Source organism: Amaranthus tricolor, chromosome 8 (genome assembly GCF_026212465.1).
Source record: "Amaranthus tricolor cultivar Red isolate AtriRed21 chromosome 8, ASM2621246v1, whole genome shotgun sequence".
In the NCBI taxonomy this organism is placed as follows: domain Eukaryota; kingdom Viridiplantae; phylum Streptophyta; class Magnoliopsida; order Caryophyllales; family Amaranthaceae; genus Amaranthus; species Amaranthus tricolor.
Window position 1 is genome coordinate 23,415,351 of NC_080054.1, and position 21,905 is coordinate 23,437,255.

Consider the following 21,905-nt stretch of genomic DNA (forward strand, 5'->3'; position numbering starts at 1 on the left):
TGAAATGATAAGGTTCAAAAATGGAGAAGGTTTTACCCTAAAAGGATTGCTCCTCAAGGACTGCACAAACATGGCTTTATCTGAGCATCATTCCTGTCAAACAAATGAACATAAAAGCATGAAAACATAGATCTTACAATTTATTGATTAGATTTCATGAAGGAATATTATCATTATATAACCACAATAACCAACAATACTGAAGATAACACGTCCATCGAGGAAAAGAGGAAAGCAATGAGTCGCTGCTCTTAAACGACGACTCGTTTCTTATGTTCTGAACTTGAATATCACTTTTTAGAAAAAAGTGACGAGTCGTAGTTTTTATTCTATTTGCCTATTTTGGCTTACAAGAATGTGACAACTCATTTCCAAAAGCAACGTGTCGTGACTTTTCCTATGTTTTCTTATTCATTCCTTGCCTTTGTTTTGTCATTTTTGGGACTGAAGTTGTAACACTTATATATGCTTCACTATTTTTATCCGCCAAATTATATTTGTTTCTTGCTTGCTTTCAGTTCGCTCTAGGTATTTGTTCTTGGCTGGGAAATTTGTTTACTTTTTTCTTTGATTAAATTTGCTTCAATTTGTTTTAGTTTGTTTCAATTGTTTTATACTCTTTTTTCTTCTGTTTTCCTTTTATTGGCCATTGTGATTCTTCCATTAGTTTTTCCCTAACCAATGAAGAGAACATCATTTACCTGATGAACCTTGACGATCTTGCAGAATTTGATTTCTTGGAAATTGGGAACAGAATTTGCCAATAAAGTGAATTCATAAAAGAATTGGAGTTTGAGAAATCTACTCCAGTTCTTTTCATATACAGGGGTACATCAATCAAACACTTACGCCTCACGGTCCGTTGTTGGCACTTAACAATAGTAATGGAAAACTTTGTAATAATTTTTCACAAATATATCATGGTAATAAAACTTTAATCTATGAAAAAAATTATTTTCAACTTTTTATTATCAGCTACTACCACATTTTCATATGGTAATTTATTAAAATTAATTTTATGAAAAAAATAAAATAATAAAAATAGAACAAACACGACTATTTAATTTATCAAGAAAATTTTCTTCTAAAATTACACTAGTTTTCCATTACCATTCCCACCAATTAATACTTACTACAAACGGGCAGTTAGATGAATCTAGAATACCAATGGCAAAATATTAATTCTATCTAATCGTATGAAAAAGTGCATGTAAAGAGAGTTCAGCACAAGTTCAAGTTCACGTGTGAAAAAACAAGTATATTAAAAAACCAAGCAAGCTTTTAAAGGATAATCTGAAATCATCAATTGATAATGCAAATTATTACATGTAATTCTCCAAAAGGATGCCACTGAAATTTTGAAATGGAAACAAAATTACAAGTTCAAGGAAAATTTCAACATCAATGCCATGTCAAAGCAGTTCATATCAGCTGCGAATAGACAATATTTTGTCTATTGATTCCTACTTATATTGTCTATTCATTCTTACTTCCCGATTCCATGAGACATGTTATAGAGTCCTTTACCCTAGAGGAATAACATGAAAAGCAACATGTGAGGGCTTCAAGCGAAGAAACTACGTTTCTCCGTGACAAAGAAAATTAACATAACGGAAGAAAAGAAATGACTCACAACTAGGAACAATGAAGTAGCGGCTAGAGCAAGAGGAATAGCAACAGAGGTGACCTTGTCCATGCGTCCTTTTAGATATGTATGCTTGTGGATGCTTTGAAAGTACTTTTGCTTCTCAATAAGCTTCTCCCTGGGATAAAAAGGTGCCTCTGACTCTACCATCCTTCAGGCCGCGACAAAAAAATAATAACCTTCTGTTAGAATATGTCCAATATCAATGGAATAAGAAGCAAATACTAATGAAAGAAAAAGAACACACATAGCTTGATTAGAAACGGAATATCAATCAGCAACAGATACCACATACGACACATAAAATCTGTTTCGGCTATGATAGCAATAGGTGCATGTCATTTTAGTCAGTATTTAGTCACTTCACAGAAGCATTTACATCAATTTAACGAAACACATCCTAAGCACATTAACACATGAAAAAGCAGTTTTCACTCCCTCCAATAATTTTGACATAATCTGCAGCAGTCTCTTAAGAATAATGGCAAAGAGCACACACATTTGTAAAAATCACCTTTCACACCCAACTTTTCCTGTTTAGTGTCTCCAAATCTGCAGCAGCCTCTTAAGAATAATGGCAGAGAGCACACACATTCGTAAAACAACATATCCTTCTAATGTAAAATATACAATCGACGCGTGCACACTATTGTAAAAAACAATCCATTTAATGTAAAATATCCAAGGAACACAACTGTAATAAAACAAAAAATCTATCAACGTAACATATCCAGCAAACATAATTGTAAAACAAAAATATTTCAGGGAAAGACAGAGGCAGCATAGGCATGCTTTGAATTTAGCAGTTCATATCTCATCATACTACAACTTACAGGCCTAGGAAGTACATCAAGCACCATAACAGTCTATGCACCCATTTAGGCTTATTATGTAGCACTGCTTCCATAAAAACGGACCAAAAACCTATAGAGATCCTAATACCTAAACATATATGTATAGTTATTCTAAAGGTAAACAGATAGTACGAGAAATGCTCTATACCGGGTCAACAAATAATGTAGTAGGATACTCAAACACAGCACACTGAACAATAAATGCTTATCCATCAAGTGGATACAAATTTAACGAAAAAGAGTAGAGTACAGAAGATTTATTGGTCAAGCTTAAGGAAAAGACCAAAATAATGATGAGCAGTTGATGGCACTTGGTAAATAGAAGTATAGATCAACATAACAAAAAAAAAGAGGGGAATTTAAAGAAAAAGAAAAAAAGGCATCTCATGGACAACGAGTAATACAAGGAAAATAAAGACATAAATAGTATGGTGTTTTCAACAACGACCATGGGTAAGTCCACAAGTAAATGTGACACTTAATTCACTTTATTAGAGCGTGTTTGAAATACTCCATTTGTCCCCATGAAGTTGCAGCTCTTTCTATTTTCGTATGTCCCTTAAATTTCACAACATTTCCTTTTATAAAACTGTCCCCTAATATTTTTGATAAACATCTGCAAAGATTCTTTCTTTTAATATAATCCACACAATTTTAAAGTCTCAGCACTTGATAATTGTGTCATTTTATGGTATTGTGAATCCATGGGGTTAGGTGAGATCTGTGTTACTTGGACTCGGGTACTGATGTCTGATACCGGTACATGTCCAAGTGTCTGATACGCCTAAATATACAATTTTACATCTGAAATAAAGTGTAAGTGCCATACAAATGTCCGAGCATCAAAGATTGGACACGAGTACGTGAAGCAAAATGAGAAGTGCGAGTAACATAGGGTGAGATAGTATTTTAAGCTTCAAATCAAGGAAAGCAAAGTGGAAGGGAAAAAAAACATGTTTTCCTTTAGATCTTTTCATTTTAGAAGGATTTATTTTGATCATAATGTAAACTTTCCAACAATTCTCTTCCCTCTATATACCTCCCCTCTCTTTTTGGCATCTGAATGAGGAAAATGACATTACTTAATTTCCCTCACCTTGCTTTCCTTCCATTCAAACATAGTATTAAAGGACATTAGAAGAGGTACTAAACATATTAATCCGTCCAATTGTAAATAGGAATAACAAATACCATCAAGAAATCCTTAGAACGTTGTTACATATTTTGGCAATTAAGATAAGGAGTTCATTATCATGAGAGATATGAGGGCCTTTGGTCAGGATTAATCGAAAAATGGATTGCATGAGTCCTAGCTAATTCCTTTTGGTGAGGTTAGGTAGACTATTTTTCATCATCTTTATAATCCAGTCTAATAAAAAAACACCAAACCCTTCTTTAGGGACTTAATTTCCGCATCTCGCTCTACACCATAACCACCTCTAGAATAGGCTTTAGCATCAATCGGCACAATCGCAACTCCTAACCATATCCTCCTCCTGTTGCCTCCACCTCTCTCCCAGACCAACTTCAATTATAGATACCACCACCTTACCTCCATGGCTTCCTTTCTTAACCAAGCTTTCATCACAACAACCAATGAATTAATCAAAATCATCATATTGCTGACAACCTTCAATGAGAAATACACAACCACTATACAAAAAGGAGAGTAGAACCATATTCCAATCAACCATTGCCAGTTTGCCACCATTGGGCTACAACAACCAAATCTTCATCCAACAAAATCATATCCAACATCACCCAATGTCGACTGTGCCTAGCTATTGGTATGATATACTTGGAGTATAGAGATGTTTGTTATTATTTAGTGATAAACATCACATCTACACAAGCAATGAAAACGCAAAATTGTGGTGGGAGCTGTGAGGAGATTCCCTAATTTTGGTATGAAGTTGAGTGGCTAGTTTAGTAATAGTGCCTCTTCTATTATGAGTTACGCTCCGTTTGATATTTTTCCAATGTCTTTCAAGCAAAACATAATTATGAGTCACCCTTTATTATTTCCTTTCTCGCCATAGACAAGGACAAACACAAAACCACTCCTAATCAACAAAAAGAATGCAGATGACAAGATGCACTTCAAATAATATTCAAGCCTTATGATTGAATTGCATACGATTTCTTTCCATACTAAAACTGAGCAACGGACGAGAATGTTGGGATAACTAACTACTATTACTCAGAAGGAATCACACGATTGAATCACTATATTGAGAATGAGAGACTTCAAACTAGTAAGGGCAATCATGCGATCAATACTCACATAAACTACCCATTATCATATTAAAAAAGTGATGAGCAAATAACAAATAAAGAAAATTGTTTCCAACAACCATAGATGAAGCACAAAAAAGCAACCCCTGCCAACTACAAAGTCCTTACTCAGCTATTACATAGCATGGCTTAAAATTTCTATTCACCTAATAGTCCCACCTAAAATCCATTAGCATAATACCATTCCAAAATGTCATACAGTCAAATTCTCACACCTATCGCCTTCTCCATCATACAAAAAATATGCTCTGCTCTAGCAATACCAAAATCATATTCTCTGCCTTTCGCTAACAGCACCACATAAACCTCAACATATCAATCATTATCATTGACATCAAGAGATACCAAACAATTCAATTGGATTTTGTATACTCCTATTCAAAGTATTCAATCACAAGGTTCCAACAACAACACCACACAGATTCCCAAGAGGTAAAGTCCAACATACAGATCGGATTACATATAGTCCGATAATTTGTGTCCTTAATCATAAGTAAATCAGGATACACGCGAAGGAAAACAGATCGGAATCGAATACAGAAGAATTAAAAATCACCGTAAGATTAAGAAAGATAATCATATAAAAAGAATCACCGAATGAAATTTCAACAAAACCTTAAAATGGATCAATGAAATCCTAAAATCAAGAACGCGTAACAAAGATGTGGCCAACAATAACGCGAGATGAGAAATCACCTGTATTGAATGAAATCAGATAAAAACTTCGGCGGCAATCGAATACACAAAAGAATTAAAAATTACCGTAAGATTAAGAAAGATAATCACATAAAAAGAATCACCGAATGAAATTTCAACAAAACCCTAAAATGGATCAATGAAATCCCAAAATCAAGAACACGCAACAAAGATGTGGACAACAATGACGCAAGATGAGAAATCACCTGTATTGAATGAAATCAGATGAAAACTTCGGCAGTTCGAGAGGAGAGAGAAAATGTGATTTCTCAGGTAAACGCCGATGCAGCAAGGAAATGCGGAAATGAAAGTAATGAAAGAGCAACTATTACCAAAATCCGAAAGCGTGAAATTTGTGGGCTTGCTGTCATTTTCAATTTTCAATTTTCAACTATTCATTTTTTTTAATAAAATATCAGAATTCTTCCTTCGCTAGCTTAATTTATCATTGTTTTTATATACTAGTATTATAAATATTTTTAATATTGTAAATCTCAATAAAAGTAATTTGTTTTCCATATAAATCGATTTAATTTAAACTATGGTAATTTTTTAACATTTTGATTTCTATAATTTATGACAATAGTTATTGTTGTGAGAGACCGTCTCTCTAAAAGACGGCCTCAAAACATAAAGCCCGCATCTTTATTTGTTTTTAGTTTGTATTAATTGGGCTATTTAGCCCATATAAATAGTGCATATCTCAAAAAGACCCTCTCTTACAATAATTTATGTTATCCCAATTACCATTGTTATCATTGTTACATTTTATTTAAAATTGATTCTGCAACACTTTATTTTCCTTAGGTTGTGTTTGTAAATAAGGAATTCATTTCAAATTATAAATTTTAATTATAAAATCATAAATAAAAAATTTGAGAATGGCAAAAGAGTTATTTTCAAACGCTCACCTTTAAGTACCTTTTAAGGTGGAATTGAATCAAATCAATTCCAATTATGAATAATTTGATTTGCAAGACACTAAATTTGAGCCATCTTTACATTTTTTTAAATGAAATTAAACACAACATTAATTAATTTGGAGCTACATTAGGTTATGCATTTAAAGAATTTTTATACCTACTTAAGAATTTAAAGAAGATTAATTAATATTTATATACTTTTTTAAAATAACTAAATATCTTTATGTATGGTTAAATATGAATGATAATTTATTTTATATTATTATAATTCATTCTATTACTTAATAAATATAAATATTGTAATACATTCGAAACACGTAATTAAACGTATCATACATATTGTATTCAGTTAGAATAATATATAGTGCAATGCATTTGCTATTAAGTATTTACATATATTTATTGTTTAATTATGTTTATTCAAGATTCATGCATGTATTCACTAATTACGTTGTCATTTTCCTTTTAATCATCTATTCGTAAGTGAATAAAAAAAATTAAAATTCAAGTTATACAAATGGTCAAACTAACACAAATCATCCATTGGACTTATATCTATATACTAATTTGTATTATTGGGCTATTTACCCAGACATAAAACGCATATCACGGCAAGATCGTGTTGTATAAAAATTTGCGTTATTTTATTAGTTTTTGAAATTTTGAAACGGTTTAATCAAATTCTAATTTCCAAATTAATCCAAAACCCATAAAAAAAAAAAGAAATTTCATGATTGCTTTTCCATGGTCGAATCTTGTACTTCTATTTTGTATACGCTCCTATTCACTATTATATTTTTGTATGGGTATATAATTTGTAATTAAGTTTATATTATTATAATTTATGCAATTACTTAATAAATATAAAAATTGTAATGCATTTCAAAGACGTAAATAAACGTATTATACATATTGTATTCAGTTAGAAAAATAATATATAGTGCAATATATTTGATATTAAGTATTTACATATTTATTATTCAATTATGTTTATTCAAGATTTGTACATGTATTCATATATTACGCTATCATTCTCTTTTTATTTGACCAACACCTATACTAGCTTGTTAACTCACACATAAGACGTGTCTCACTGTAAGACCGTCTCATACAGAAATTAGTGTTATTTTTGAAAATTTTGAAATTTTGAAGGGGCTTAATCAAATTCCAAGGTCCAAATTAATTCAAAATCCGTAAAAAAAAAAAGGAATTACAGTGGCTGCTTTTCCATGGGTTGAATCTTGTATTCCAACCTTGTATAACTTACTTTCAATATGTATTATGTTCTTAATCTATAAATTAAATATAGTCAAATGAGATTTTATTTGATTCGTCTTGATATAAATTTTATTAGTTTTAACTTTTTATAATTTTTACTCAAACGTAATTAGATATTTAAGATTAAAATAACACAGCAAATGTGCCAAAACAAATTAGATATTTATAGAAAATAAGAGGGAGTATAATAAAGTGTCACATAATTAAACATTTTTGGCAAGCAATTAATAACTAATTTTGAATTCGCTGCTATGAGCAACTTGTTGAAAATAGCTTATTTATATCAATAAGATGTCTCAATTAATTAGTTTACCAAACATTAGCATAATAGCATTGACTTGTTTCACAACTCAACTCTTTATGGATATCAAAATAAGCTAAACTTGTTGAATAAATCATTTTGCCATTTTTAGATCTCCTCCTATTCCCTGTCAATACACACCATTTATCCAATGGCGAAACTTGACTAAAATTTCTGGAGGGACCAAGCTTCATAATGTACCATAAGTTGTTTTAATCAATGAATTTCCTTAACACTTATTGAAGGTCTGTAGATTGAATGCTTTATTGAAATGCATTCGAAACACGTAGTTAAACATATTATGCATATTGTATTCCACCTAACTATCTATTTATATCTAAATATGCCATAAAAATTCAACAAATTAAGCTATTTTTCCAAATATCCCATTAAATTGTTTTTAATATCACATAAAAGTGAGTAATTCTAAAAAAATAAACTAAGGTTTTACATAAATACTACCTCTATTCCTAGCTATTTACTTGCAACATTTGATTTTTTTATTATTCATCAGCTTATTTTATATATTGCGGATGATATGTAAGAAAAAATATAACCAAGTAACATCATATTTGAATGTTTAATCACATAATTTTATAATGATATACATAACACAAGATATAAATAATTAAAATAATATATTATATTAGATAAAAGAATAAAGTGTTATAAATGAAACATAGGAATTAATATAATAATACTACAAAGTAATTACAGAATGATTTCCATATATAGTGTTAATAAAGAAAAGAGAAGGTTTAACACTAAGCTATTTTGTCAATAGTTAAATATTTTTTTTGACGGATTGAAGAATATTTGAATACAGGTGATTTCTCATCTCGCGTTGTTGAAATTTCATTCGGTGATTCTTTTTATGTGATTATCTTTCGTAATAATTTTTAATTCTTTTGTGTATTCGATTACCGCCGAAGTTTTCATCTGATTTCATTCAATACAGGTGATTTCTCATCTCGCGTTATTGTTGTCCACATCTTTGTTGCGCGTTCTTGATTTTAGGATTTCATTGATCCATTTTAAGGTTTTGTTGAAATTTCATTCGGTGATTCTTTTTAAATGATTATCTTTCTTAATCTTACGGTAATTTTTAATTCTTTTGTGTATTCGATTCCGATCTGTTTGCCTTCGCGTGTATCCTGATTTACTTATGATTAAGGACACAAATTATCGGACTATATTTAATCCGATCTGTATGTTGGACTTTACCTCTTGGGAATCTGTGTGGTGTTGTTGTTGGAACCTTGTGATTGAATACTTTGAATAGGAGTATACAAAATCCAATTGAATTGTTTGGTATCTCTTGATGTCAATGATAATGATTGATTTGTTGAGGTTTATATGGTGCTGTTAGCGAAAGGCGGAGAATATGATTTTGGTATTGCTAGAGCAGAGCATATTTTTTGTATGATGGAGAAGGCGATAGGTGTGAGGATTTGACTGTATGACATTTTGGAATGGTATTATGCTAATGGATTTTAGGTGGGACTATTAGGTGAATAGAAATTTTAAGCCATGCTATGTAATAGCTGAGTAAGGACTTTGTAGTTGGCAGGGGTTGCTTTTTTGTGCTTCATCTATGGTTGTTGGAAACAATTTTCTTTATTTGTTATTTGCTCATCACTTTTTTAATATGATAATGGGTAGTTTATGTGAGTATTGATCGCATGATTGCCCTTACTAGTTTGAAGTCTCTCATTCTCAATATAGTGATTCAATCGTGTGATTCCTTCTGAGTAATAGTAGTTAGGTATCCCAACATTCTCGTCCGTTGCTCAGTTTTAGTATGGAAAGAAATCGTATGCAATTCAATCATAAGGCTTGAATATTATTTGAAGTGCATCTTGTCATCTGCATTCTTTTTGTTGATTAGGAGTGGTTTTGTGTTTGTCCTTGTCTATGGCGAGAAAGGAAATAATAAAGGGTGACTCATAATTATGTTTTGCTTGAAAGACATTGGAAAAATATCAAACGTAGCGTAACTCATAATAGAAGAGGCACTATTACTAAACTAGCCACTCAACTTCATACCAAAATCAGGGAATCTCCTCATAGCTCCCACCACAATTTTGCGTTTTCATTGCTTGTGTAGATGTGATGTTTATCACTAAATATTAACAAACATCTCTATACTCCAAGTATATCATACCAATAGCTAGGCACAGTCGACATTGGGTGATGTTGGATATGATTTTGTTGGATGAAGATTTGGTTGTTGTAGCCCAATGGTGGCAAACTGGCAATGGTTGATTGGAATATGGTTCTACTCTCCTTTTTGTATAGTGGTTGTGTATTTCTCATTGAAGGTTGTCAGCAATATGATGATTTTGATTAATTCATTGGTTGTTGTGATGAAAGCTTGGTTAAGAAAGGAAGCCATGGAGGTAAGGTGGTGGTATTTATAATTGAAGTTGGTCTGGGAGAGAGGTGGAGGCAACAGGAGGAGGATATGGTTAGGAGTTGCGATTGTGCCGATTGATGCTAAAGGCTATTCTAGAGGTGGTTATGGTGTAGAGCGAGATGCGGAAATTAAGTCCCTAAAGAAGGGTTTGGTGTTTTTTTATTAGACTGGATTATAAAGATGATGAAAAATAGTCTACCTAACCTCACCAAAAGGAATTAGCTAGGACTCATGCAATCCATTTTTCGATTAATCCTGACCAAAGGCCCTCTTATCTCTCATGATAATGAACTCCTTATCTTAATTGCCAAAATATGTAACAACGTTCTAAGGATTTCTTGATGGTATTTGTTATTCCTATTTACAATTGGACAGATTAATATGTTTAGTACCTCTTCTAATGTCCTTTAATACTATGTTTGAATGGAAGGAAAGCAAGGTGAGGGAAATTAAGGAATGTCATTTTCCTCATTCAGATGCCAAAAAGAGAGGGAAGGTATATAGAGGGAAGAGAATTGTTGGAAAGTTTACATTATGATCAAAATAAATCCTTCTAAAATGAAAAGATCTAAAGGAAAACATGTTTTTTTCCCTTCCACTTTGCTTTCCTTGATTTGAAGCTTAAAATACTATCTCACCCTATGTTACTCGCACTTCTCATTTTGCTTCACGTACTCGTGTCCAATCTTTGATGCTCGGACATTTGTATGGCGCTTACACTTTATTTCAGGCGTAAAGTTGTATATTTAGGCGTATCAGACACTTGGACATGTACCGGTATCAGACATCAGTACCCGAGTCCAAGTAACACAGATCTCACCTAACCCCATGGATTCACAATACCATAAAATGACACAATTATCAAGTGCTGAGACATTAAAATTGTGTGGATTATATTAAAAGAAAGAATCTTTGCAGATGTTTATCAAAAATATTAGGGGACATTTTTATAAAAGGAAATGTTGTGAAATTTAAGGGACATACGAAAATAGAAAGAGCTGCAACTTCATGGGGACAAATGGAGTATTTCAAACACGCTCTAATAAAGTGAATTAAGTGTCACATTTACTTGTGGACTTACCCATGGTCATTGTTGAAAACACCATACTATTTATGTCTTTATTTTCCTTGTATTACTCGTTGTCCATGAGATGCCTTTTTTTCTTTTTCTTTAAATTTTCCTCTTCTTTTTTGTTATGTTGATCTATACTTCTATTTACCAAGTGCCATCAACTGCTCATCATTATTTTGGTCTTTTCCTTAAGCTTGACCAATAAATCTTCTGTACTCTACTTTTTTTCGTTAAATTTGTATCCACTTGATGGAAAAGCATTTATTGTTCAGTGTGCTGTGTTTGAGTATCCTACTACATTATTTGTTGACCCGGTATAGAGCATTTCTCGTACTATCTGTTTACCTTTAGAATAACTATACATATATGTTTAGGTATTAGGATCTCTATAGGTTTTTGGTCCGTTTTTATGGAAGCAGTGCTACATAATAAGCCTAAATGGGTGCATAGACTGTTATGGTGCTTGATGTACTTCCTAGGCCTGTAAGTTGTAGTATGATGAGATATGAACTGCTAAATTCAAAGCATGCCTATGCTGCCTCTGTCTTTCCCTGAAATATTTTTGTTTTACAATTATGTTTGCTGGATATGTTACGTTGATAGATTTTTTGTTTTATTACAGTTGTGTTCCTTGGATATTTTACATTAAATGGATTGTTTTTTACAATAGTGTGCACGCGTCGATTGTATATTTTACATTAGAAGGATATGTTGTTTTACGAATGTGTGTGCTCTCTGCCATTATTCTTAAGAGGCTGCTGCAGATTTGGAGACACTAAACAGGAAAAGTTGGGTGTGAAAGGTGATTTTTACAAATGTGTGTGCTCTTTGCCATTATTCTTAAGAGACTGCTGCAGATTATGTCAAAATTATTGGAGGGAGTGAAAACTGCTTTTTCATGTGTTAATGTGCTTAGGATGTGTTTCGTTAAATTGATGTAAATGCTTCTGTGAAGTGACTAAATACTGACTAAAATGACATGCACCTATTGCTATCATAGCCGAAACAGATTTTATGTGTCGTATGTGGTATCTGTTGCTGATTGATATTCCGTTTCTAATCAAGCTATGTGTGTTCTTTTTCTTTCATTAGTATTTGCTTCTTATTCCATTGATATTGGACATATTCTAACAGAAGGTTATTATTTTTTTGTTGCGGCCTGAAGGATGGTAGAGTCAGAGGCACCTTTTTATCCCAGGGAGAAGCTTATTGAGAAGCAAAAGTACTTTCAAAGCATCCACAAGCATACATATCTAAAAGGACGCATGGACAAGGTCACCTCTGTTGCTATTCCTCTTGCTCTAGCCGCTACTTCATTGTTCCTAGTTGTGAGTCATTTCTTTTCTTCCGTTATGTTAATTTTCTTTGTCACGGAGAAACGTAGTTTCTTCGCTTGAAGCCCTCACATGTTGCTTTTCATGTTATTCCTCTAGGGTAAAGGACTCTATAACATGTCTCATGGAATCGGGAAGTAAGAATGAATAGACAATATAAGTAGGAATCAATAGACAAAATATTGTCTATTCGCAGCTGATATGAACTGCTTTGACATGGCATTGATGTTGAAATTTTCCTTGAACTTGTAATTTTGTTTCCATTTCAAAATTTCAGTGGCATCCTTTTGGAGAATTACATGTAATAATTTGCATTATCAATTGATGATTTCAGATTATCCTTTAAAAGCTTGCTTGGTTTTTTAATATACTTGTTTTTTCACACGTGAACTTGAACTTGTGCTGAACTCTCTTTACATGCACTTTTTCATACGATTAGATAGAATTAATATTTTGCCATTGGTATTCTAGATTCATCTAACTGCCCGTTTGTAGTAAGTATTAATTGGTGGGAATGGTAATGGAAAACTAGTGTAATTTTAGAAGAAAATTTTCTTGATAAATTAAATAGTCGTGTTTGTTCTATTTTTATTATTTTATTTTTTTCATAAAATTAATTTTAATAAATTACCATATGAAAATGTGGTAGTAGCTGATAATAAAAAGTTGAAAATAATTTTTTTCATAGATTAAAGTTTTATTACCATGATATATTTGTGAAAAATTATTACAAAGTTTTCCATTACTATTGTTAAGTGCCAACAACGGACCGTGAGGCGTAAGTGTTTGATTGATGTACCCCTGTATATGAAAAGAACTGGAGTAGATTTCTCAAACTCCAATTCTTTTATGAATTCACTTTATTGGCAAATTCTGTTCCCAATTTCCAAGAAATCAAATTCTGCAAGATCGTCAAGGTTCATCAGGTAAATGATGTTCTCTTCATTGGTTAGGGAAAAACTAATGGAAGAATCACAATGGCCAATAAAAGGAAAACAGAAGAAAAAAGAGTATAAAACAATTGAAACAAACTAAAACAAATTGAAGCAAATTTAATCAAAGAAAAAAGTAAACAAATTTCCCAGCCAAGAACAAATACCTAGAGCGAACTGAAAGCAAGCAAGAAACAAATATAATTTGGCGGATAAAAATAGTGAAGCATATATAAGTGTTACAACTTCAGTCCCAAAAATGACAAAACAAAGGCAAGGAATGAATAAGAAAACATAGGAAAAGTCACGACACGTTGCTTTTGGAAATGAGTTGTCACATTCTTGTAAGCCAAAATAGGCAAATAGAATAAAAACTACGACTCGTCACTTTTTTCTAAAAAGTGATATTCAAGTTCAGAACATAAGAAACGAGTCGTCGTTTAAGAGCAGCGACTCATTGCTTTCCTCTTTTCCTCGATGGACGTGTTATCTTCAGTATTGTTGGTTATTGTGGTTATATAATGATAATATTCCTTCATGAAATCTAATCAATAAATTGTAAGATCTATGTTTTCATGCTTTTATGTTCATTTGTTTGACAGGAATGATGCTCAGATAAAGCCATGTTTGTGCAGTCCTTGAGGAGCAATCCTTTTAGGGTAAAACCTTCTCCATTTTTGAACCTTATCATTTCAAACGAAGCTAAGATAGAGAGAAATAATTGACACAATAACAAATTTGTATATATATGACAATTTTTTTGTGTTTTAGGATTAAGGCTAATATTATCGTTGTACAGCGAATAAAGTTATTTTGGACTAATCAGATGTACAAAACAAGATGAGTTTGTCATTTTCTAGACACATAAATCCAGCATATAACTTGCTGAATTGGAACAAGATTGTAAAAGTTGTGTAAACACTGAATTGTATTACAATGTGTGAGTTTATCGGGCATACAATTTTTTAGTTTGAAGCATTAATTTTTGGGGTTATCGTTCTGTAGTGCGTTGCATACATTGCATGATAAATACTGCTTCTTCAAGTAAATGCTCAAGTCAGTTCAGGTTAATTATCATATTTTTGTTTTTACAATGATTTTTGACATATATGAATATCTTTTTGTTTTGGCTTCTTTTTAATTTGTATCTATCGACACTTTTTTGTGATGGTTACATGCTTGATTTGCTTTTTCATGATTTGTAAGTGTAGATACGTTTTTACCTTTATATTTGTGGAAATTTCAAATGAGACATTTAATCTGAATTGTAGGAAATTAATAATTCAATACTTGGATGTAACCCAACAATCCAAATACTCTCTGTCCGCTAAAAATTGTAACATTTATCAATGACACGAATATTGAGATAAGTATAGACCACTAACTTGTATAGATATTTAAAGAAGAAAAAATTAAAGAAATTGATAAGGGTACTATGTAAAATATAATTGTTACAAAGTTAATAGAACAGATATAACAATTTATAGTGATAGAGGAAATATATATGATACTTACACAAAAGCTCTTTTTTAGTACTTTAAATATTTTTTAAGTTTGTACTAAGTGACTTAAATATATGAGAATTTTTAAATTATACAGTATAAATTTAAAGGAAAAAGAGAGTAATTTGTATAGAGTTAGCATTGGGTTAGTATACATGTTAAATTTGGATAAGCATCCAAGATAAGTGTCCTTACAAAATGGCAGCATGTAGCACTGGCTATGTGTATATCTTTTCACCGTTTACTGAATATTTAGCATGGATCCGGCTTGGCTATATATAATATATTCATTAATCCAACCCCATTACATTTTACAAACAAGACCTTAGGCCTGAAATCCTTTGAACTCTAAAGTTTCCCAAAGAAATCATGAAGCTTTTTATTGCAACTTTGTCTGTAATTTTCATTCTTCTTTTTTCATCTTTTGTTTATCCATCCATGGCTGTTGATCATGTTGGTGCAGCATCCAAAACTAAACCAAGTAAGTTATTTTTTTGTTGCAAAAAAAAATAAATTAATACAATTAGATCATGTAGTGTATTCTGTTTAATTGAATTATGGTTTATATCTTATACTCTTACTATTATTGTACTAGTATTGTACAAGCTGTTACAGAACATATTCTGAAATTTTAATCATTAGCTTAAGTTTTTGGTTAATTTAGTTACTTTAACATGGTATCAGAGCTAGCATGATAATAGGCGACAGATTCAAATCTCAACCACTCTGTATATAGGAGTACTATTTCCTGCATTTTTACATCTTTATATTTTTAGTATCAACTAGTGCTTCTGAACTGAGTCCTGTTGGCTACTAGTAACAGAGTACAAGTAGTACTTTCCTGGAGTAACTTAGCTTGTCAAAGGGAGAAATTAATAACCAAACATGAATGATGAATCATGTCAGATAGTATATACCAGATTTTGGACTTAACTATGGGTTTAAGTTTTTTGTTTTTGACCATTTTTTCACATGATCTCAGAATATCAGATGATTATGTCACTGATTTGAATTCCATCTTATTAGCTTCAAGTTTGAAACTTGATTTGACCATTTTTAGGCCTAATGACTTTTGTGTAAATAAACGTGATAAAAAAACTAGTTCATAATTTTAGTTCAACAAAAGGTGAAAGGAAGTTCCCAAATACAAATTAGGACACTTGAGAAGAGGTTTGTATATGGTCTAATCAATGAATTAGACTAAGAATGTGTAAATGGATGATGAATGATAATTAATTAATTACCTAAATATAAACAATAATGGCGCAAAGATTTAACCTAAGGCATCAAATTTAGGCTACATCTATTATTCTAATTAGTTGTATTTAAATATGTGTTTGAAGAAACAAAGCTTTAATCTTAATAACCAGTGCCGGTTATTAGGTCATTCGGGGTAGCCGACCACTTAAGCCCTCAAAGATTTAAATATAAAATAGCGCTATTCATGTTCGATTTTAAATAATATTTTCTGTGATTTGTTTGTAAACTTTTTTATATTTCAAATAATACTATTAGAATACATTTTGTCTTATATTACAAAAGAGAAATTAATTAACCGGAGAAGAGAGGCTAATTTTAGGGATTAATAAAGCATAGAGTGAGTTAACATTTTGGCTTACTAACAAATAGCATAGGCATATTGTGTTTATACAGCAACGCAAAGCTTGCAACAAATGGTCTTTCCATTTGTTGCTCTAACCTTCCTACACCTGTCCTAGGCCAATTGCTAGCCTTGATCCTCGAACGTCACCTAATGTTTGCATTCTTGAGTACTATGACCGTTTCTCTACCATATTAGCAAATTTAATTATTTTGCTGAATTAAATCTTAATAGCGGGTGAACTTAAAGTCGCCCAACTGTCTCTTCCAGCTCTTTGAATTTATTATATTGTAATATTCAGTGTGCCTTAGTTCTTAAGGTATTTAAAGATAAATTTTAACTTAAAAAAATAATTACAAAACTCTTAGTCAGATTGAAAAATGGGTATAATCAAATGTTTTCTCTTTCCAAATTCCAAGGCATCATAAATTAAAATTTCTCCTGGAATTGTGTAGATTATGAAGGTGCAGGTGACTTTTGTGGCTCCAAATGTGCGGTTAGATGCAGCAAAGCAGGACATGACAACTGTTTAAAATATTGCCATATTTGCTGCCGGAAATGCAATTGTGTTCCATCAGGAACTTTTGGCAACAAGCATGAATGCCCTTGTTACAGAGATATGAGGAACTCTAAGGGTAACCCCAAGTGTCCTTAAACAAAATGCTCCCCTAAGAATAATCCCATGTAGTATGTATTAGTCTTTTCCGTAATCAATTATTACTTCTGTATAAACATAGACCTGTCTAGTTTTAAGCATAATTTTGTAGTTAATTATGAAGTGCATATCTCCATCTTCGAAAATAAGTGTATCACAGGAGAATCTATCAAAATAGGTAAATGCATAATAATGTAAAACTGGATTTTCTAATAGCATTAGTAATATAATATGCAAGTATATTTGTTCATCTTTATAGTATCTTTAGTTACACAACCTGAAGCATACTATTGTGTTTTTACTCAGTAAATCACCAATTCAGAAGAAAACAGAATCCATTTCTTGACTAATTAATTACAATATGTGAACGACATATGATCTTTATTAAAATCAAAGTATAAGCACATTGGATGGTACACTGGTACTACAGAAGATTACATTTACAATTTCTGATAATTGCGATAATTTCATTCTCTTATGGCCCGTTTGATTATTGGTTCTAAAAGAGGGTAATGAGAATGACTTGTGATGTGATTTTTTATGAAATGTACTACGTCATTCTTATGGTCATGAAACTTTAATCATAAAAAAGTTTTCTTTTACAATTTTTTTTACCATTTAATACCACCTTTTTAAATGGTAATATATAAAAATAACTTTTTAACTTTTCATTACTATTGGATAGTATATGTATATCCTTCTTATCCGCAGTTACCTAACGCTATTAGGAATGATGTTGTAAACTAAAGGATAAATAACGATGTTAGGAAAGATATTGTAACATACAGTATAAATATCAACTAATGAGAATCACTCCAATTCACGGACGACTTTCCAAAGTCTTAACAGTCCCGATTATAGTTATCAGCCTCTCCTTGCATTAAAGGCTTGTTGTTGTAGGTTTCTCAAATAATGAAGAATCTTAATAGCCTGCAAATGTGCATAACGAAAGGAAAATGATAATTAGCAGCTTAATAAACAACAGATAGTGATCAGTAACATAGTGTAAAAACAAGGCCGCATCGCATCAGCCGCATTATAGGGTTTCCAAAATAAACAATTCATATTTCCTGCGTTATAATGTTGTAAAAGAAAAAACCGTGTTTTAAGTTGTAACAAAGGATATCTTATGATTTTGACCGGTATTTAGACGTACGATAACAGCATCACTCTCGTTACTGCATCACCGTTTTGTTACTCCAATCGCTACCGTTATCGCATTTTTACACTAAGGGTAAGTATAGAATTGAAGCATCAAACTCTCCATACTTATATATTAATGTCAATCATATCATCAACCAATGATTAATCAAAAACAATCTCTTTGTTAATTTTAGCATTAACAAGGGTAATATTACGTATATCTGACCCTTTCAAATCCCACAAGGTGGGATTCACTTAATGGCATTTGGGTGATAGAATATAGTTGTATATCGTCAATCATAACAAGCTGAAGTTCCAATTTCAACTACTAAGAATATTACCTAAGACATTGTAGCAGTTTTGATGGGCTAAAAGCCTACAGTCTGGGACATAACTATGGAAAATGATTACCATATCAAAGAAATATAAAAGGATAAATTTTCATTTTAATACCAGTTAAGAAATACATTTTCCGAAATTCATCATCAACATTTCCACATTAATATATACTTAATTTTTTTTTTAATTTGGAGGTAAGACCAGAGGATCATCTAAGAGCAGCAAGGGGAGGAGGGAATCAACCCTTCTTGCAGGTGGTGAGAATCGAACTCGTGTGACAAAAGTGAAAGGAAAAGTAGTCAACCAGTTATTCATAATCTTTACTTGTATAAATTGAAAAAGAAAAGGCATACTTTTTCTTTGGCTCTTGAAGTCCCAGACGTAGACAAAATCACTAAAGGTGGCACAGCACCTTCTTCTAACACCTTCCTGCAGTATTTAGTACTGTCTGAACAAAAATGCACTAGTGCAGCAGCTGCATTCTCTTTTCCCCTAGGAGAACCCAATTCAATTGCTTCAACAAGAAGATTTATTCCTCCTGATTCTGCAATATCCTTCCTTCCTTCCGGTGTTGTCGCCAGATTCGCTAGCAGTACCACGGCTCTGTCAACCATCCCCGTTGCAGGATCCATCAGTTCTATCAGAGGTTTAACAGCACCTGATTTTACTATTGTGAACCGGTTTTCAGTACATGTAGAAAGGTTGAATAATGCAGTAGCCGCATCTTTCTTACCACGGGGAGTTCCATTCCCTAACAAATCAACCAAAGGACCTATAGCACCCGAGTTTCCTATCCTAATCTTGTTCTCTTCAAATACAGATAGGCTGTATAATGTTGCAGCTGCATTTTCACGGGCTTCAGAGGTGCCCGTTTTAAGGACATGAATCAAAGGCTCAATTGAGTCCGCTTTCACTATGTTGGTCTTGTTGTTGTTGCTGATTGATAAGTTTAAAAGAGCAGTTACTGCATTTTCTTGAGTTACTAGGTCTGAAGAACGCAGTAGGCTGACTAACGGTGTAATAGCCCCACAACTCGCTATCAAGATTCTGTTATCCATGTCCTTAGCTAGAAGCCGGAGTTCACAAGTGGAATTTCTTAATGTTTCAAGTGAAGTAGTGCTATTGTTTAGGTGCTCTATTAGTTCCTTAACACGAGCCTCTAAGACCGCTGCAGCCTCATCTTGAACATCCCGTAATGATGTAGATAAAAATATGGGAGACAGTCTTGATGAATGAAGACGGGATTTGTGATTGTATCTTCTCCGGTGCTCCTTTTTACGATTGTTTTCTGATGCAGAAGCATCTTGATCCTTCATCATATTGACTATTTCAATATTGTCGGCATCTGCTGCTGAATTGTGCAGTTGCTGATTGACATCTTCAGCTTTTTCTTGGCTTAAAGCAGGGTTGGGAACCATCATAGATGGGAGTTTAAGAAGCTCCTTATATGCCACTATTTCTGTCTTGTAAACTTGTTCTGTTAAGAAACACAACATCATTACTTATTATGACCATCTTTTAATCAAATAATCAACACGCTTGAAGCTTCAATTATAGTGGAAGGGTTTTAATCTTGATGAATACAAAAATCCACAATCATGGTTTTGTAAGATTAACGTATCATATATTTCTAAGACGTGCAAGGTAACTGTAAGGGTAACGCTTAGTTGTTTAAAGCCGTGGGAAGTTGTAGATGTACAATTGATAGTAGAGGTAGGGATATAACTTGTAGAACATTGAAAATCTTAAAACTGCTACGACGAACAAATGCAATGTTTCCTCAATTCATAACTCTAACCGATCATCTTCTCAAATCCTTTACATTTATATAATCTTGATACTTGACTACTTGATATTTAACCAACTTTAAAAATCGAATCCGATTTCACCCAACTTGAAAATGGATATACAATTATGTAAAAGTACAAACCAATGTGGATACAAGATCATATTTTAAACCTTATTAATCAATCAGTCAATTGGTGTATTTTTACCTGAATTTTTAGAAAGTTGTAAAGTCTATAATTGTGTCATGAAGTATGAATGATTTTTGACATCGGTATCACAAGAAAAGATTTGGCCTTGTACTCCCCCAACTTACAAGCAAAAGTTGAAATCAAACTTTAAAATAAAATGATTTGACAGATATAAATCAATATTTATAATCAAAATGACAATTAATTTAGTCGGCAAAAATCAGCAGGAGAGAGCAAAACCTGATGGAATGATTAATTTTAGAATTGAAACATATAGTTGTGTATATAAGTAACAGACAAGATGAAATTATACAAAAATCTAAGTTCAATCAAAATTAAACAATCATAATCGGGGTTTGTGATGCAAAAAGAGTGTAACAGTGGACACAGGCAAGGCAATCAAACAGTAAAACCAAACAAAAAGGAGAATGGAGAAAATAAATTGAAATTAGAAATAACATAAAAGAAAGAAGAAAGAAGCAAGAAGAAAAGAAGAAGAACCTGAAGAAGCAAAAATGGCGGAGAAGCGAGGCAGAACTGAAGCTTGAGAGTTACTCGTAGTAGATGGATGTCAAAATATAAGACGTTTCAAAGACGTTGAGTTATAACCGCGTATTTTGGTCTTGAGCTTCTAATTAAAGCGCTTTTTGTAAACCATATTTTTAAATGAGACAATCTTATGGTGGTTAGACTATTTACTATTGCAATGATGTAGGTATATTTTAGTAAATATCATTCGGAATAATCTCATAGGTTGTTTATTTGCTATGAATAATCTTTACTATTAATTATTTTTAAATAATTTAACCTTTGCATATTTGTTGCTGTCAGCACCTCTTGCCACATTTCAACCAGCTATCGTAGATACCTACCAACAAAGAGGAGTAGAAATAGACCAACTAAGAAGCATAATGACGAAAAAGAAGTGAGTATAACAGCTTGTA

General features: G+C 32.2%; 4 protein-coding genes across 7 annotated transcripts; 2 read left to right on the top strand and 2 right to left on the bottom strand.

Annotated features, from left to right (window-relative positions):
* Positions 1-1,279: 1,279 nt before the first annotated feature.
* LOC130820966 (uncharacterized) lies at positions 1,280-5,855 on the bottom strand. 3 transcript variants are annotated; one of them, XM_057686539.1, is made up of 3 exons: positions 5,697-5,855; positions 1,634-1,796; positions 1,280-1,528 (listed from the first exon to the last, which is right to left on the bottom strand). In XM_057686539.1, the coding sequence occupies exons 2-3, from the start codon at positions 1,793-1,795 to the stop codon at positions 1,487-1,489; spliced, it is 204 nt and encodes a 67-aa protein (XP_057542522.1). In that variant the 5' UTR covers position 1,796; positions 5,697-5,855; the 3' UTR covers positions 1,280-1,486. The 3 variants fall into 3 exon arrangements, with proteins under 3 accessions (XP_057542522.1, XP_057542525.1, XP_057542523.1); XM_057686542.1 differs by having other exon boundaries at positions 1,634-1,827; positions 5,697-5,849; XM_057686540.1 differs by lacking the exon at positions 5,697-5,855 and adding an exon at positions 5,491-5,595.
* A 2,840-nt stretch (positions 5,856-8,695) lies between these two features.
* LOC130820579 (uncharacterized) lies at positions 8,696-13,162 on the top strand. 2 transcript variants are annotated; one of them, XM_057686009.1, is made up of 3 exons: positions 8,696-8,818; positions 12,646-12,808; positions 12,914-13,162. In XM_057686009.1, exons 2-3 carry the CDS (start codon positions 12,647-12,649, stop codon positions 12,953-12,955), a joined length of 204 nt encoding a protein of 67 aa, XP_057541992.1. In that variant the 5' UTR covers positions 8,696-8,818; position 12,646; the 3' UTR covers positions 12,956-13,162. The 2 variants fall into 2 exon arrangements, with proteins under 2 accessions (XP_057541992.1, XP_057541991.1); XM_057686008.1 differs by having other exon boundaries at positions 8,705-8,950.
* A 2,302-nt stretch (positions 13,163-15,464) lies between these two features.
* LOC130820578 (peamaclein-like) lies at positions 15,465-17,732 on the top strand. The gene is made up of 2 exons (XM_057686007.1): positions 15,465-15,729; positions 17,304-17,732. The coding sequence occupies exons 1-2, from the start codon at positions 15,618-15,620 to the stop codon at positions 17,501-17,503; spliced, it is 312 nt and encodes a 103-aa protein (XP_057541990.1). The 5' UTR covers positions 15,465-15,617; the 3' UTR covers positions 17,504-17,732.
* Position 17,733: 1 nt separating this feature from the next.
* On the bottom strand, positions 17,734-21,549 carry LOC130820577 (U-box domain-containing protein 4-like). Its single transcript, XM_057686006.1, has 3 exons — positions 21,463-21,549; positions 19,339-20,462; positions 17,734-18,433 (listed from the first exon to the last, which is right to left on the bottom strand). Exons 2-3 carry the CDS (start codon positions 20,404-20,406, stop codon positions 18,368-18,370), a joined length of 1,134 nt encoding a protein of 377 aa, XP_057541989.1. The 5' UTR covers positions 20,407-20,462; positions 21,463-21,549; the 3' UTR covers positions 17,734-18,367.
* Between the last annotated feature and the right edge of the window lie 356 nt (positions 21,550-21,905).

Excerpts from the sequence above, each read along its gene's own strand:
- LOC130820577 (XM_057686006.1), bottom strand. The coding sequence starts at position 20,406 with ATGATGGTTCCCAACCCTGCTTTAAGCCAAGAAAAAGCTGAAGATGTC. Across the intron at positions 18,434-19,338 it reads CTTCAAGAGCCAAAGAAAAA|GCTATTAAGATTCTTCATTA; the intron begins GTATGCCTTTTC and ends GCACATTTGCAG.
- LOC130820579 (XM_057686009.1), top strand. The coding sequence starts at position 12,647 with ATGGTAGAGTCAGAGGCACCTTTTTATCCCAGGGAGAAGCTTATTGAG. Across the intron at positions 12,809-12,913 it reads CTACTTCATTGTTCCTAGTT|GGTAAAGGACTCTATAACAT; the intron begins GTGAGTCATTTC and ends TTATTCCTCTAG.
- LOC130820966 (XM_057686539.1), bottom strand. The coding sequence starts at position 1,795 with ATGGTAGAGTCAGAGGCACCTTTTTATCCCAGGGAGAAGCTTATTGAG. Across the intron at positions 1,529-1,633 it reads CTACTTCATTGTTCCTAGTT|GGTAAAGGACTCTATAACAT; the intron begins GTGAGTCATTTC and ends TTATTCCTCTAG.
- LOC130820578 (XM_057686007.1), top strand. The coding sequence starts at position 15,618 with ATGAAGCTTTTTATTGCAACTTTGTCTGTAATTTTCATTCTTCTTTTT. Across the intron at positions 15,730-17,303 it reads AGCATCCAAAACTAAACCAA|ATTATGAAGGTGCAGGTGAC; the intron begins GTAAGTTATTTT and ends GGAATTGTGTAG.